General features: G+C 41.6%; 2 protein-coding genes across 52 annotated transcripts in view; both read right to left on the reverse strand.

The window, feature by feature from the left end:
• Nucleotides 1-8,362, reverse strand: part of TRIM37 (tripartite motif containing 37) — a 123,924-nt gene extending 115,562 nt beyond the window's left edge. For 35 of the 48 annotated variants that reach the window (XM_063799049.1, XM_054670507.2, XM_063799047.1 and 32 more), the window contains exons 1-2: nt 7,565-8,362; nt 5,410-5,511 (exon numbers count right to left, since the gene is read on the reverse strand). In XM_063799049.1, the coding sequence (XP_063655119.1) occupies nt 5,410-5,511; nt 7,565-7,585 (123 nt within the window). In that variant the 5' untranslated portion in view covers nt 7,586-8,362. The remainder of the gene's footprint in view (nt 1-5,409; nt 5,512-7,564) is intronic. The other 13 variants (XM_054670503.2, XM_063799043.1, XM_016930832.3 and 10 more) reach the window with 3 other exon arrangements.
• A 2,720-nt stretch (nt 8,363-11,082) lies between these two features.
• Nucleotides 11,083-17,852, reverse strand: part of SKA2 (spindle and kinetochore associated complex subunit 2) — a 45,507-nt gene continuing 38,737 nt past the window's right edge. For 3 of the 4 annotated variants that reach the window (XM_003953148.6, XM_009432935.5, XM_016930839.4), the window contains exon 4: nt 11,083-13,486. In XM_003953148.6, the coding sequence (XP_003953197.1) occupies nt 13,418-13,486 (69 nt within the window). In that variant the 3' untranslated portion in view covers nt 11,083-13,417. The remainder of the gene's footprint in view (nt 13,487-17,852) is intronic. The other variant, XM_016930841.4, reaches the window with a different exon arrangement.

A 17,852-nucleotide genomic window follows, 5' to 3' on the forward strand; every position in this document is an offset into this window, starting at 1 on the left:
CCCAAGTGTCCATCAAGAGATAAAAATGCATAAATAGGCTAGGCACGGTGGCTCAACACCTGTAATCCCAGCACTTTGGGAGGCCAAGGAGGGTGGATCACCAGGTCAAGAGATCGACACCATCCTGGCCAATATGGTGAAACCCCATCTCTACTAAAAATACAAAAATTAGCTGGGTGTACTGGCGCACACCTGTAGTCTCAGCTACTCGGGAGGCTGAGGCAGCAGACTCGCTTGAACCTCGGAGGTGGAGGGTGTGGTGAGCCGAGATCGCACGATTGCACTCCAGCCTGGCGACAGAGCGAGGCTCTGTCTTAAAAAAAAAAAAAAAAACTTAAGAAAAAGGATAAACAAAAAGTGGTATATAGTCATGTGTCACATAAAGATGTTTCGGTAAATGATGGACCGCATATACTACAGTAGTCTCGTAAGATTAGAATGGAGCTGCCCTACATAGGTGTACCATTTTTTATCTTTTATACTGTGTTTTTAATATACCTTTTCTATGTTTACTTATGTTTATTTTCTTTTTTCTTTTTTTTTTAATGGGTACAGACTTTCTGTTTGGGGTGATGAAAGATTTTGGAAATAGTGATATGGTTGTATAACATTATGAATGTAATTAAAGACACTGAACTGTACCCTTAAATATGGGTAAAATGGAAAATTTTGTTATATTTATTTTAGCACAAAATGGGGGGCACCGAACAGACACCTTACCAAAGACAACATATGGATGGTAAATAACTCCTGGAAAAGATGCTAACATCATTACTCAACAGAGAAACGCTAACTAAAACAAGGAACCTGTAAGAATGGCTACACGCCCCTGAGAATGGCTAAAATTCACAAAACCGAACATACCAACTGTTAGCATTAATGTGGAGGAATTGGAACTCTCATAAACTTCTGGTGAGAATGTAAAATTATAAAACTATTTCTTTTTTTTTCTTTTTGAGACAGAGTTTCACTCTTGTTGCCCAGGCTGGAGTGCAATGGTGCGATCTCGGCTCACCACAACCTCCGCCTTCTGGATTCAAGCGATTCTCCTGCCTCAGGCTCCCAAGGAGCTGAGATTACAGACGTGTACCACCGGGCCTGGCTAATTTTGTATTTTTGGTAGAGACAGAGTTCTCCATGTTGGTCAAGCTGGTCTCGAACTCCCGAATTCAGGTGATCCATCCACTTCGGCCTCCCAATCCTTTTTTTAATTTAACCTTCATCCCTCTCCTCCTCTCCCTCTTTTGAAGTCCCCAGTGTCTAGCATTTCCCCCTTTATGTCCATGTATGCTCATTGTTTAGCTCCCAGATACAAGTATTTTAGAAAATAGCTTGGCAATTTTCAAAATGTTAAACACACATCTACCACATAATCTCTATCCATTCCATTACTAAGTATTTACCCAAGAGAAAAGAAAGCTTCTTGTACACGAATGTTCGCAGCAATTTTCATTGTAATAGCAAAAACTGTAAACATGCCATATGCCCATCAACAGGTGAATGCATAAACAAATTGTGGTAAATACATACAATGGAATACTACTTAGCAATAAAAAGGAATACTACTGATACATACAGTATTTTTGCTGAGTGAAAAAAAGCCAGATCCGTGAGAGTACATATTGTATGATTTTCATTTGTATAAAATTCCAAAACATGCAAACTTATCTTTTTTCTCTTTTTCCATCCCCCTTATCTCTGAAGCAAACTTATCTATCGTGACAGAAAGCAGATCAATGGTTGCCTGGGGACAAGGCAAGTAGAGGGAGGAATTACCAAGAGGCACAAGGAAACTTTTGGGGATGACAGATATATTCACTAACTTGGATGCAATGATTGTCTCACAAGAATACATATATGTCAAAACTGTACACTTGGCCAGGCTCAGTGACTCACATCTGTAATCCTAGCACTTTGGGAGGCTGAGGTGGGTGGATCAACTGAGGTCAGGAGTTTGAGACCAACCTGACCAACATGGTGAAACCCTGTTTCTACTAAAAATACAAAATTAGTCAAGCGTGGTGATGCATGCCTATAATCCCAGCTACTTGGGAGGCTGAGGCAGGAGAATCACTCAAACCCAGGAGATGGAGGTTGCAGTGAGCGGAGATCGCGTCATTGCACTCCAGGCTGGGCAACAAGAGCAAAACGCCGTCTCAAAAAAAAAAAAAAAGAACAAAACAAAAAAAAAACTGTACACTTTAAATATGTGTAGTTTACTGCATGTCAATTATACCTAATAAAAAATGACTGGCTTGAAAACAAGTAGGCAAGCAATTAATATTTGCTGAATGAATGAACAAATGATTAGTGCATTCAGGAACCAAGACAGCCCTAGAAAGAAAGGTCAGAACCAGATCTGGATGGTCTGAACACAAGGCTAACATTCTTGGATTTTATCCTTTATATAATACATTTCTGAGGCTTCTGGGGAAAAAAAAGAGATATCAGTGAAAAATATTAATATAGTAGCAGGACAGAAAATGGACTGGAGATAAGAAAAGACTCAAACCTGAGAGATCAGATAGAAAGTAATTAAATAATCTAAGCATGAGGTAACCAATGTTCATACTTCTCTATTAGCATGGTAATGATAAAAACAGAAAGGTAAGACAAATATACGTGAAACAGGGAGATAATAACTAATTGCACTTAAAAATCATTGGTATAGGCCAGGCGCAGTGGCTCATGCCTGTAATCCCAGCACTTTGGGAGGCCAAGGAGGGAAGATCAGTTGAGGTCAGGAGTTTGAGACCAGCCTGGGCAACATAGTGAAACGCCATCTCTACAAAAAAAAAAAAATATATATATATATATATATACACACACACACACACACACACATATACATATACATGTTTATATATATACATATATACACACACATATATACATATATATATACAAAAATAGCCGGGCATGATGGAGTGCGCTGATACTCCCAGCAACTTGAGAGGCTGAGGCAGGAAAATCGCTTGAACCTGGGAGGCGGAGGTTGCAGTGACCCGAGATCACGCCACTGCACTTTAGCCTGGGCAACAGAGCAAGAATCCATCTCAAAAAAAAATAAAAAATAAAAAATAAAAAAATCATTGGTATAAAGTTTCCAGTTTGAGTGAATAGCAGAACAGAACAAAAAGAATGAACTTAGAATCGGTTTGAGAAAATAATATGAATAATCTGATCTTGAACAAAGTTCAAGATGCTAGAAGGACAAGACATCCAAAAGTCAGTGCTGAAGGAATAGATTTAGGAGCCATACACACAAAGATGATAGCTAAAGCTGCTAAAGTAAATCAAATTTCCCAAAGTAGGTGAATACTCCCAGAAACCTCAGAGTAGAGAACAACAGCAACAAGATCTTAGGAAATTAAGAAATAAATGCATTTAAGGGGCAGGAGGAAGAAGATGTAACAATGAAAAAATACAGAATCAATGAGGCATAAGGTAACAACCAGAGACCATAAGCATATGGGACCTTCATCAAAAGAAATGCGCCCAGATCCAGATTCTACCACTTAATTAACTATAGTAACGAAGTCCAATTACTTAATTTATCTAGCATCAGTTTTACTGTTTATTAAAACATGGGTAAGTGTTAATGTGTATTAGTTGCTATTTTAACAATAAAATAACACCTTACAAACAAGTAGATATAGTATTTTTTAATTTCTGAATTACTCCTTAGGTTATCTCATTTAATGCCATAACCACCTTGTAAAGCAAATCATATCTGAATTCTACAGCTGAAGAAAGAAGGCCAAGAAAGATTGAATCTCTTAGTTTTAGAAGTATGAGAACTAACATCATATTTAACTTGGTCTTCTGCGCATGGTACAGTGACAAAGAACAGGCTATAGAGTTCTTGAACTTAATGGGTTCAAATCCAGTACCATCAATTGTGAGCTGACTAGAAAAAAATTATTTAAGTGTTACGGATAATACTCTTGACAAAGGCATATGTATCTTCCTTAGGCAAGAATAAGGAAACAGAAATTTTTTTTTTTTTTTGAGACAAAGTCTCGCTCTGTCGCCAGGCTGGAGTGCAGTGGCACCATCTCTGCTCACCGCAACCTCTGCCTCCCGGGTTCAAGTGATTCTCCTGTCTCAGCCTCTCGAGTAGCTGGGACTACAGGAGCATGCCACCATGCCTGGCTAATTTTTGTATTTTTAGCAGAGACAGGGTTTCACCATATTGGTCAGGATGGTCTCGAACTCCTGACCTCAGGTGATCCACCCACCTCAGCCTCCCAAAATGCCGGGATTACAGGCGTGAGCTACCTACCGCGCCCAGCTGAAACAGAAAGTTTGAGGTGAAGAGCATGTGACCTCTTTGATTTTCTCAGGAAAATAAATAATTGAAGGGGAATGTGAACAAGGCAGTTTTCAACTATGCTCTGTAGATGTGCTATTGGACTCTCGCACACACAACCAAAATCTTGGACTTCCTCATTTTGTTATTTTGTTTTTTGTTTTTTTGAGACAGAGTCTCGCTCTGTCGCCCAGGCTGGAGTGCACTGGCATGATCTCGGCTCACTGCAACCTCCGCCTCCTGGGTTCAAGCGATTCTCCTGCCTCAGCCTCCTGAGTAGCTGGGATTACAGGCACACACCACCACGCCCAGCTAATTTTTGTATTTTTAGTAGAGATGGGGTTTCACCATGTTGGTCAGGCTGGTCTCGAACTCCTGACCCCATGATCCACCCGCCTCGGCCTCCCAAAGTGCTGGGATTACAGGCCTGGGCCACCGCGCTCAGGCCAACATTCAAGTTTTTTTTTTTTTGAGACGGAGTCTCACTCTGTCGCCAGGCTGGAGTGCAGTGGCGCTCTCTCGGCTCACTGCAACCTCTGCCCTCCCAGGTTCAAACAATTCTCCTGCCTCAGCCTCCCAAGTAGCTGGGACACAGGCACATGCCACCATGCCCAGCTAATTTTTGTATTTTTAGTAGAGGCAGGGTTTCACCATGTTGGCCAGGATGGTCTCAATCTCTTGACCTCATGATCCACCTACCTCGGCCTCCCAAAGCACCAACACTCAAGTTTTAAAGCCACTAGATTATATTCATCTCTAGAGTGTCTTGTAATTGTAAGATTAAAGACTTTTTCTCTATCTTAATCACCAAACACATATAAACCAGTCCTCTTCTGAGCCCCACAGCACTTCTTTAGTGCCTCCTTATGATACCGCACATTCTTCAAAATAAACATTCTAAACTCCATTCCCTCAATTAGATTTAAGCTCCTTCAAGGCAGGCAATTTGTCATTTATCTTAGTATTCCTCAACCCCAAGCACAATGCAAGCAAGCACTTTAGGGCAAAAAATGTAAAACAAAAAGATAAGGGAAATGGTTAATCCTTACAATATATACTATATATACTAACTGCATGTAAAAAGAAATACAACTTACCCTAATACAGCTGAAACAACACAGCTTGGAGCAATGAGGACACAGGCGTGCATCCCGCAATTTCTCCATACAAATGAAACATCGGAAAACCTCAGCAATGCTCTGAAAACAGTAAAAGAAGTAAGGTCCACCAGTTTAGGCTACTGAATCAAGAGTAAAAGGCAAGCTCAAAACAACTTGACATTTACATTTATTTTGGGCTGATCTCTCAATTTTAACTATTCCATATCAGGATTTGGTTGGTCAAGGTACAGAGTACCTCAAAACATCTGGAAAATGTACTGCCGTTTTTCTAAGTTTCACGATGATTCTATTCTAAGGAAAATATAGGAAATGCAAACACAGACATGCAGAAAAATTTTCACTGAAGCAGTAATTATAATGGCAAGAATCTAGGTACAGCCCAAATGTCCAAATATTAAGTAAATTATGGCAGTTACACATAGATTACAGTCACTAGAAATACTTCTTCATCTAATGATACAGAAAAATGCATATAATGTATAACAGCAGGGAAAAAAGGCCCAGGCATGATGGTTCATGACTGTAATCCTAGCACTTTGGGAGGCTGAGGCAGGTGGATCACTCGAGGTCGGGACTTCGAGACCAACCTGGCCAAAATGGTGAAACCCCGTCTCTACTAAAAATACAAAAATTAGCCGGGCGTGGTGGTGTGCACTTGTAATCCCAGCTACTCAGGAGGCTAAGGCAGAAGAATTGCTTGAACCTAGGAGGCGGAGGTTGCAGTGAGCCGAGAGGGTGCCACTGCACTCTAACCTGGGTGACAGAGTGAGATTCTGTCTCAAAAAAAAAAAAAAGAAAAAGAAAAAAGGAAAAAAGGCAGACTATATGACTGAATACACAACATGAACTTTTAACTTTTTCTGCAATTTCCCCAAAAGGTATAAACTGATTTTATAATTTAGAGGAAAAAGAAGTTTAAAAAGACACATCCTAAAGGCAGTGTACTGTGACCCAGAAAAAAATGAATTCAGAATCCAGAAATCTGAACTGCTGCCCTGATGTTACAACAGACTAGCTACTTATTTGAACCTGAGATTCTGCCCCAATTGAAAATGTTGACGGTAGTTCAAAGCGATCTTGGAAACAACAACAAAAATATGTAAATACAAGAAACAGTATTATCTTTGCAAGCCTCAATTTAATCAATTTAGGAAGTAACTGAAAAGTTTTTAACAAGAAAAAGGATACAATTAAACGTATACTTATTGTATTGTATACTTTGTTTTTATATTACTGACATTTACTTTCACTCCATTCTAGAATTAAACCCTCCTAAAACCAAGATAAGTTTACAAAACCTTTATAATTCTTTATATGAGGAATTAAGGAGAAAATTACTCATTAATCTCATCATGACTCTGTAGGGCCAGAAAGAACCTGGGAGATGCAGATTCTGTAACCTGCAACGGGGTGGACAATAAGACTACTGAATGACTAGTTTCAAGTGGAATATCCATAACATAGTTACCCCTTACTAAAAAGCAAGGATTTCCTATTTCAGTATCTGAAAGGTTCAAAATTTGATAATGATTACACAATTATGTTCAATAAACAATCTTTTAAAATATATTCCTAGCCTTTACTTACATATCCTACATATCCCAACTATTTTAACTCACAGCTTACAAGAATCAGTTATAAAAAGGAGAGTTTGTTCTGGAAACTACACATGAGATAATATATGCTGATTCAATCTAGGAAGGAAGGGCAGAAGCCTGCAAAATGTGCCACTGAGAGGGAAAGATGACTATCCATTTGGAACGAGATTTAGATCAGCTCAAGAACTCGCAAGGACTGGTGGCGAGTGGCAGGGTACATCCATCTGATGAATCTGCAGTTTTGGTCGGAAAAGGATGCTGTTTGCAAACACCCGGTGGGGATGAGTACCTGTGCCAAGACATCCTTGAAAACTCCAGGATACGCACCACCTGACTGCGGAACAGTGAGCACAAGACACCCGGAGCGCTGCAGAATGGGCACGGCATCCTTGGTACCGGGCCAGCCCTCTCCGCAGCGGCAGGGGCGGGGTAGGGGTGCCCTACTGGAGGGAGGACATGGGCACGACTCCCCGAATAAAAACCGCTCATCGGGTGGGGGCGGGGACTAACCACCACCCTCACAACCCCCTCACCTCCACGCTCTGTTCATCCATTGCCTCCGGCTCTCGGCGGGGCCGTTGGCGACCCGCAGGCTCCGCAGTCTGACCTCTTAGGCGCCGGCCCGAGGTCGCCAGATCAAATCGCCGATAAAAGCCCGGCGCCCACGTCAGGGGGCTCTGACAACCGCCCCACCTGCGCGCCCCATCTCTTCAGGTCCAGCGCCGCCTACCCCCATTTCGCCATTTTTACCGGCGCGCCCGCCCCGAGGCGCAGAGGTAGGGCGAACGGTGGCCGCAGCTCCTTTCTCCCGGCTCAGCCGCCGGCCAGCAGCCGCGACGGAACCTCGGCCCACGTGACGCGGGCGCGCGCTTATGGAACTGACGGTGGAGTTCCGCGAAGAAGGCGCTGCAGAGAATTCGCAAACACCAACTGTAACCAGAGCAGCTAGGGGCGCGGCGGCGAGAGAAGCTGCGAAGCGCATGCGCGCAGGACGCTGCGGGAGGGGAAAGGAGGGGAGGAGCGTGGAGCGTTCGCCTAGTTCCCGCGTTGCGGGGCGCACACGAGACTTGGCGACTCGCAGCCTCAGGGTTGCGTGCCTCCAGTCCTAGCCTGCGCAGGCGGCCTGAGCTTGGGGCTCTGCTACGCCACCCACGCCCACCTTGGCGGAGGGCGGGGCCCCACGGCTCTCAAACTTGCGCGCCAAAGACGGAGCCACCTGGCGTACTGGTGGAAAGCGCAGTCTTCAGAGCCACATCCGTAGTTAGGTATTCGGACTCTGAGATTCTAGGGTGGGGCCCAGGCCATCCGCGTTTTCACCCAGCATCGTGTGATTCGGCAGCAGGTGGTCTGTGGCCCGCACTTTGAGAAACCCTGGTGCAGAAGGTTCATGGTTAGTGGTTCTCTCTGGAAGGAACAGTCTAAGGTTTGTAGGACTTGCGTTCCACCTACCAAAGCTAATCGAGTTAGAAGGCTCCAGACTGTGAAGCCTGAGGTGTCATTTCTCATTACGGTGGTGAGAGGACGGGACCACACACTGTGAAGTCTTCGTTCCCACATCCCACACTTCATTCTTGCTGCCTAAGTTGTCGCCGTGGGACTATTGAAAGGGTATCAGCGATATTCATCTTTCCTATAAATAGGATCTGCTTTCTACAATTTCCTGCCAGATGTGTAAAGATTGCAAGAATTGAAGGTTTGTGAGACAAAGAGGGCATATCAAATTCATAATTTGAATTTAATTTTTCCTGTATTTATTGCAAACAACTAATTATGCTTAACCGACCTAGAGTGCACATGTAGAGAATCACTAATAATCTAGAAATAAGTTCTTGAATATCAGGCATTTAGGCTTATAGGTGGTGGGTAGCAACAATTTTTTTTAACTACTTGGGTCATGAACAAGATATAATTTAGAAAGATTAATCTGAGACTGAAAAATTCTTTCAGTAAGAATTATTTGTGGTCTTTGAACTACATGGAGCTATTTTTATGAAAATGCCCTCAGTTGTACATTTTTAAATGGTTGATGGTTAATATTATGAGAATTTTACTTAAAAGAATTATTTATAGAATGCAGTGCTAGGCCTGGCGTGGTGGCTCATGCCTGTAATCCCAGCACTTTGGGAGGCCGAGGCTGGCGAATCACCTGAGGTCGGGAGTTCGAGACCAGCCTGACCAACATGGAGAAACCCCATCTCTACTAAAAATACAAAATTAGCCGGGCGTGGTGGCGCATGCCTGTAATCCCAGCTACTGGGGAGGCTGAGGCAGAAGAATCGCTTGAACCCAGGAGGCGGAGGTTGCGGTGAGCCGAGATCGCGCCATTGCACTCCAACCTGGGCAACAAGAGTGAAACTCCCTCTCAAAAAAAAAAAAAAAAAAGAATGCAATGCTGTACTTGGGATTCAGAGTAATGAGAAGTGGCCCTTGCTCTCAAGGAGCAGTACAGAAGACAAATAAGACAAATTGCAATACTTATATGATAAATAGTAAGATTCTTGTATGTTTGCCGAAGAACCTAAGAATGTCGAAGGACTTATTGCACCAGTTCATAATAGCGAACAATTAGAAACCTGTACAGCTGATTAGAGGCCGTTGGTTGCAAGCAAAAAGGATAACTTGAGCAAAATAATTTAGTTGGCAAGATGCTAAACTCACATCGTTTGCCAAGCCCTGGGGTTTGAGAGCCAATGGTCTGCTCCATCAGAATCCCTTAAAGGCTGACCTTGCTGCCCTCCCCACAAGAAAAATCTCCTAACTTCATACATATCCTTAAATAACTTGCTGTTATACAACTTACTTGTTATATTATTTGTATAACTTGCTGTTATAGAGCTTAAATGTCTATCACTAAGGAACTGATAAAAATGACTATATCTAGCTGGGCATGGTGGTGCACACCTGTGGTCCCAGCTACTCTGGAGGCTGAGATGGAAGGATCACTTGAGCCCAGGAGTTTGAGGCTGCAGTGATCCAAGATCACACCACTGCACTCCAGCCTGGGCAACAGAGCCAGATCCCGTCTAAAATGAAAAAAAAAAAAAAAGTATGGTATAGCCATATAATGGATTACAGCTGTTAAAAAGAAGGGTGGATGTGTGACATAACAAAAATATATTAGAATTGAAGACCGGGCGCAGTGGCTCATGTATCCCAGGACTTTGGGAAGCTGAGGCTGGCAGATCTCTTGAGCCCAGGAGTTGGAGACCAGCCTGGGCAACATAATGAAACCAAGTCCTACAAAATATACAAAAATTAGCAGGGGTTGGTGGCATGCATCTGTGGTCCCAGCTACTTGGGAGGCTGAGGCGAGAGGATTGCTTGAGCCCTGGAGGCTGCAGTGAGCCATGATAGCAACACTGCACTCTAGCCTGGGTGACAGAGCGAGACCCTCTCTCAAATAAAATAATGAAATGAAAAAAAATCTAAGTACAGCAGCAGTACAAGGCACAGTATCAACCTACTTTTGTTGAAAAAAAATTTTTTTAGTTTGTATACATGTAGAAATGCCTGAAGAAATTATTTGCAGATTACCTCTAGATAATTTATATGCCTGTTTTGTTGTTGTTGTTTTTTTGTTTTTTTTGGGTTTTTTTTTTTTTTTTTTTTTTTTGAGACAGAGTCTCACTCTGTCGCCAGGCCGGAGTGCAGTGGCGCAATCTCAGCTCACTGCAACCTCCGCCTCCTGGGTTCAAGCGATTCCCCTGCCTCAGCCTCCCGAGTAGCTGGGACTACAGGCACGTGCCACCACGCCCAGCTAATTTTTGTAATTTTAGTAGAGACAAGGTTTCACCATGTTGGCCAGGATGGTCTCCATCTTTTGACCTTGTGATCTGCCCGACTCGACCTCCCAAAGTGCTGGGATTACAGGCGTGAGCCACCATGCCCGGCCATGCCTGTGATTTTTAAATTCTTAAACATGTATTATTTATAACTTAAGACATAAAGACACTATAGTCACATAGGAGAAAACAATTATAATACAGATGAGAAACAAAAGATCTAAATTAAGGAGGTGTGAAGATAATGTAGAGGTTGTATACTATGACCATTTTAGAAAGAGGATTGTAGGTTTTATTGACTAAGAAGATAAAGGGATGCAAATTAGTTATACAGGTTTTAATTCCAGACAACAGAATAGTGGCTATTAACAATAAAATCAGTAAGTATTCTGGACATGTTTAACTTGAATATTCAGGTAGGGGATTTTATTGGAAATACGGATCTAGAGCTAGTGGAAGAAGTTATATTTAGGAGTCATCCACAAAGAGGCTTGAGAAACAAATGAAAATGTATTGAGAAGTGCATAGAGAACAATGTTAAAGGGGCTGTGGGGAAAAAACAACATTTGGAAGATAACTGAAGGAAATCATAGAGGAAAAATAGTACAATCTAATTTTTGTCCCTAACTGAAAGCAAAACCACTTTTAATACTATTATAATAAGAATTTATTATGATCTCTCCATGATACTACCATTTTTTCAATCCCAACAATCATCATCACATCCCAGAGCCATCTCATGACAAGAGCTTTCTAAATACTAATTGCCTGAACACTGAAGAAAATTAATATCTGATGCTAAGGTGTAACTTATTTCTCTGTAATTTAAAAAAAGGGGGCCGGGCACGGTAGCTCACGCCTGTAATCCCAGCACTTTGGGAGGCCGAGGTGGGTGGATCACCATCAGGAGTTCAAGACCAGCCTGGTCAAGATGGTGAAGCCCCATCTCTACTAAAAATTCAAAAAATTAGCCGGGCGTGGTGGCGGGCGCCTGTAATCCCAGCTACTCAGGAGGGTGGGGCAGAGAACTGCTTGAACCTGGGAGGTGGAGGTTGCAGTGAGCTGAGAGCGTACCACTGCATTCCAGCCTGGGCAACAGAGTGAGACTCCGTCTCAAAAAAAAAAAAAAAAAAAAAAAGGCTTTCTGTTCTTGAAATATTCAAACTAGACAGGACAATTATAACTGAAGCTGTTCTCACAACCCTGTTTTTCAGCTATTATAAGTTTGTTAATGGACAAACATGTTCATAACTGAAATTTTAAAATTACATAAAAGTATAATTCTATAACCTGCAGAACTAACATTTGATGCATTTTTCCTAGTCCTTTCAATGCTTAGTTTTTATTACATGTATGTAATATCATTTATTGAAGGCTTACTAAATACTGAACCCTGTATTAAAACACTTTCCTGTCTTGTCCTTCCAAACATCCTGACACTCAAAAGTTAAGTGATCTGCACAGGGTCATAGCTAGAATTTAAAAGCTGCTACTTACATCTCAGATATGACTCCAAAGCCCAATCTTCACTACAAAACTGCAATACCTGCTTTCCCTCTCCCCCACTTAGCATAGTTTCAGCATTTCCCAGAACATTAACAGTAATAATTTATTGGCAACTTGACCTCTTATTGTATACATACAACATGATTTATTTTCCTATTCACCTAGTACTAGCCAAATGTGTATGTATATTGCTATTATAAACAACCCTGTGATTAACATCTTTCTATCAAGATCTGCCTCTACTTTGAACAGTTTCCTTATTGCCAATAGTTATTTTAAAATAAATAGTTATTTTAAAGGGAAATTGACACATACATATAACACACTCACGCAAAACTGGCAAGTAGCAGATAAGTGCTCCTCTAATTTCAGTTTCCTAGCTTTCATGTAGAATGAACAATTATAGTAATAAAGCCTGAAGGAAAACAAAGATATTATTGAGATACAACAGGGACAGTCTAAAACAGCATCAGAAAGCAAGTTCATGCTGTTCAACATTAGCAGGCAAGGGAAATAGGGAAAGAAATACGCAAAAGTGGCTATCACAGAAAAGCCAGCTTATTACTTTAGGTTCTGTGGGAGACTACAGGTCACATAAAAGCAGTCTCAACAATAATGTGACCACATGTGCAATCAACATTTACAAAATGAAATTATATATAATGTATAACACAAATGTTTTGCCTATACTTTAATTTACAAAGCCACATACCGAATGACTGAAATGTACATAAACATTCTTTTATGATAGACCAGAACATCTACATTATCATGACTTAGAAAAAGAACACAGATGCAAAATAGTGTTAAGAGAATTTCTGGCCTGAAATTACAAGACTAAGTGTGTGTGTGCATGCGTGTGTACATATATTTAAATCATTTTATTCTCATTTGATCCTTTTGGCTGAACTTTATTCATATATTATCTGCCCTTCTTCTTATAGTCTCTCTCATGAAAGATATCATTATCCAGTCATTGAAGCCAAACCCCCTTCACCAGCCCCCAATCTCTAGAATCAAGGGTTAACAAGACATCTTCCTAAATTTCTCTGGAATTAAGCTCTTCTCTGTTAGAATTTCCTTTCCAAGTCCATTTCTTCATAAATCCGGCATGTGAAATTTGAATTGCTCTGCCGCAGTTTTCTCTTCTTTAGTCAGTGGTGACAGCTAGAAAATAAATGATAAAATCTTTATTTCAAAAACCTTCAAAGACTGTTGAATCAGTTTAGTTAACTTCTGCATTGTCACACCAATAAATGTTTCCCTAAGCTTATACTATGTATGTAATCACAGATTTAGAAAGGCAAGGGAAAAAACAGATATTTGGCTATTTATATACAAGGTCCTATGATGTTTGAGCTTCTAAAGAACTTGCAATTAAGTTGAAGAAACAAGACCAAGAAATCAAACAATTTAAGGATTATAGCAGAACCAAAGAAGTCATGTTTGGATGCCATATTCTAAAAGTACAGTCAACCCTCAGTATCTGTGGGAGATTGATTCCAGGATAACAAAATCCACAGATGCTCAAGTCCCTTATATAAAACTGCGTAGTATTTGCATAGAAACTATACACATCCTCCTGTATACTTTAAATCATCTCTAGATTACTTATATACCTAATACAATGTAAATGCTATATACATAATTGTTACACTGTATTGTGGAAGGAATAAATGATAAGGAAAAAAGTCTACAGATGTTCAGTACAGATACAACCATCTAATTTTTTTCCAAAATTTTTGTTTTCTATTTTTGAAACGGGGTCACTCTGTCACCCAGGCTGGAGTGCAGTGGCACAATCATGGCTCCCTGCAGCCTCAACCTCCCGGGCTCAAGCGATCCTCCCACCTCAGCCTCCCGAGTAGCTAATTTTTAACTAATTAGTACACTAATTTTTAGCTGGGCATGGTGGTGCACACCTGTGGTCCCAGCTGCTCAGGAGGCTGTGGTGGGAGGATCACTTGAGCCTGGGAGGTCAAGACTGCAGTCAGCCCTGATGGTGCTACTGCACTCTAGCCTGGGCAGCAGAGCAAGACCTCATCTTAAGAAAAGAAAAAAGAGGCCGGACGCGGTGGCTCATGCCTGTAATCCCAGCACTTCGGGAGGCTGAGGCGGGTGGATCACTTGAGGTCAGGAGTTTGAGACCAGCCTGACCAACATGGTGAAACCCCATCTCTACTAAAAAACACAAAAATTAGCCAGGCATGGTGGTATGCACCTGTAATCCCAGCTACTCAGGAGGCTGAGTTGGGAGAATCCCTCGAACCTGGGGGGCGGAGGCTGCAGTGACCCAAGATCGCACCACTGAACTCCATCCAGCCTGGGTGACAGAGCAAGACTCCATCACAAAAAAAAAGAAAGAGGCCGGGCACAGTGGCTCATGCCTGTAATCCCAGCACTTTAGGAGGCTGAGGTGGGTGGATCACCTGAGGTCAGGAGTTTGAGACCAGCCTGACCAACATGGTGAAACCTCATCTCTACTAAAAATACAAAAAATTAGCTGGGCATGGTGGCAGGCACCTGTAATCCTAGCTACTCGGGAGGTTGAGGCAGGAGAGTTGCTTGAACCCGGGAGGTGGAGGTTACAGTGAGCCAAGATTATGCCATTGCACTCCAGCCTGGGCGACAAGAGTGAAACTCTGTCTCAAAAAAAAAAAAAAAAGATAAAGAAAAGAAAATGTATTATCATTCCACAATAACTTCAGAAAAAGGAAAGACTTCTGGGCTGACTTATTTAGCAACTGAACAATGTAAGGACTCCATTTTTTCCATCTCACAGCTCTAATATCCTGGATAGTGCCTTTACCCTCAAGCTGACAGCAAATGGCTTTAACGGTGCTAGGTATCACAACTCTACACAATGTCCAGAAGAAGAAAAGAAGCTTTCTCTTCTCAGGGTTCTCTTAGCAGTGAGTAAAGTCTTCCTAGTAACCTACTTCCAGACTATCCTTACTCACATGTCATTTGGGTTACAAACCCATTCTTCAACCACTGTTAGTTAAAAAATAAAGTCCATTCCCTATGCCAATCAGATGCACCCCTGGAGCTGAGGATGGGGCCAGATTCATCTCAGGCACATCGCTATGAGGGACAACACACATCTCAAGAAAGTCAGTATAGTCATGTGTCACTTAATGACAGGAGTACGTTCTGAGAAATGCATCGTTAGGCAGTTTCATCGTGTGAACATCACAGACTGTACTTACACAAACAGGGATTGTATATATACACTCAGGCTATATGGTATAGCCTACTGCTCCTGGGCTACAAATCTGTACAGCATGTTACTGTACTGAATACTGTAGGCAGTGGTAACACATGGTATTTTTATATCTAAACATCTGAACATAAGAGTACAGTAAAAATACGTTATTATAATCTTCTGGGACCACTGTCATATATATTTGGTCCATTGTTGACCAAAACGTCATTATGCACTGCATGTCTATATTCTGGTAGGCAGGAAAGGATAACAGATACTGAGAAAGAAAAATGGCCAATAGCATCCACCAAAAGCCGGTAGCAGCAAAAGAAGAAGGGAGGCTGAAGGGAAGTTGTAAGGGACTTTCACAGAGCACCAACAAACAGGCTGGCTGAAACAAAGGGTTATGTGGGGAATTAATAGGAGGTACAACCTGAAGAATCAAGTAGTTACAATTCTGCCAACTATATAGGTCATCTCTAGAGAGACTGCCAAATCTGGAACACCCCAGACCTACAGAATCAGAATCTCTAGGGCAGCACTGTCCAATAAAACTTTCCATGATGCTGGAAATATTCTTTATCAGCACTGTCCAATCAGTAGGTGAAGAACTTAATGTTCATCTTTCATTTAACTACCTTAAATGTAAATTTCTTTTCTTCTTTTTTTCGTTCTTTCTTCCTTTTTTTTTTTTTTTTAAATTTTGAAACGGAGTTACACTCTTGTTGCCCAGGCTGGAGCGCAATCTCAGCTCACTGCAACCTCCGCCTCCCAGGTTCAGGAGATTCTCCTGCCTCAGCCTCCCAAGTAGCTGGGATTACAGGTGCCCGCCACCATGCCTGGCTAATTTTTTGTATTTCTTTAGTAGAGACGGGGGTTTCACCGTGTTGGCCAGGCTGGTCTGGAACTACTGACCTCAGGTGATCCACCTGTCTCGGCCTCCCAAAGTGCTGGGATTACAGGCATGAGCCACCATGCCCAGTCTAAATTTAAATTTATATAGCCACATTACGTTATGTAAATAGGACAGCCCAAATCTAGAACAGCCACAGAACCTGTATGATTCTGATATGCAGCTGGTTCCACTGATCAAACCAACATTTGCCCAACATGTTCACAAGGAAAATGAAAAACAATCATACGTCTTAACTACAACCCAGTTACAGGATTTCCTTCTTCTACCTCAAAAAAAGGAAATGTTATTCTGACAAGACTTGGTTTTTTCGTTTTGTTTTTGTTTTAGAGACAGAGTCTCGTTCCATCGCCCAGGCTGGAGCGCAGTGGTGCGGTCATAGCTCACTGCAACCTCTAACTCCTGGGCTTGAGCAATCGTCCCACCTCAGCCTCCCAAGTAGCTGCGACTACAGGTGCACACTGCCATACCCAGCTATGAGACTAATGAATCCACATTGCTCCTTGTGATCACTACAAAAGCTTTCAGACCATCTGTTTAATAAATTCTCAAAGAATTTTTCCAGGAATTAAAGTCAAGTTAACCAGTCTAAAGTTTGTAGAAATTTTTCTTCTTTATCACACATATTTTGGAAGATCATAGAATACCACATATTCTACTTTTAATGCCTTTTTAATTTTCTATTTATTGTTATATATGTTTTGGGCGTTTGTTTTGCTATTTTCTGTTTGGGTGTAAGTTTAGTCCCCTTTTTCTTTTGATGAGATCACCTTTATAATTGAACATATTTAAACCTCAGTTTAAATATGAGGGCACGGAGGCTCACACCTGTAATCCCAGCACTTTGAGAGGCCAAGACAGGTGGATCACTTGCAGTCAGGGGTTCGAGACCAGCCTGGCCAACTTGGTGAAACCCCATCTCTACTAAAAATACAAAAAAATTAGCTGGGCATGGTGGCACATGCCTGTAGTCCCAGCTACTTGGGAGGCTGAGGCAGGAGAATTGCTTGAATCCGGGAGGCGGAAGTTGCTGTGAGCCAAGATCGTGCCACTGCACTCCAGCCTGGGCGACAGAGGGAGACTCCGTCTCAAAAAACAAACAAACAAAAAAATTAAATAAATAAATAAACTTCAGTGTCTTTTGTCTTTTTTTTCTTCTTTTGTCAATGTCTTAACATCCCCTAAGAAAGATTACGAAATTAGTATGTATTCCCTTTCTCCTACCTCCTTTTCTGTTCTGTATTTATTATTTAGTATTATCAATTCAGGTGTTCTTTTTGACTATTACAAATTCAAATACATTTTCTACCCTTCCAAATGAAAAACCACTCTTTGATAAAGATTATAGCAAGATAATACCTGAACAGATATACATTCTGTTATCTATAAACAAAGCACTATTGGTTCCAAGGAGA

This window comes from Pan troglodytes, chromosome 19, assembly GCF_028858775.2.
Source record: "Pan troglodytes isolate AG18354 chromosome 19, NHGRI_mPanTro3-v2.0_pri, whole genome shotgun sequence".
NCBI lineage: Eukaryota > Metazoa > Chordata > Mammalia > Primates > Hominidae > Pan > Pan troglodytes.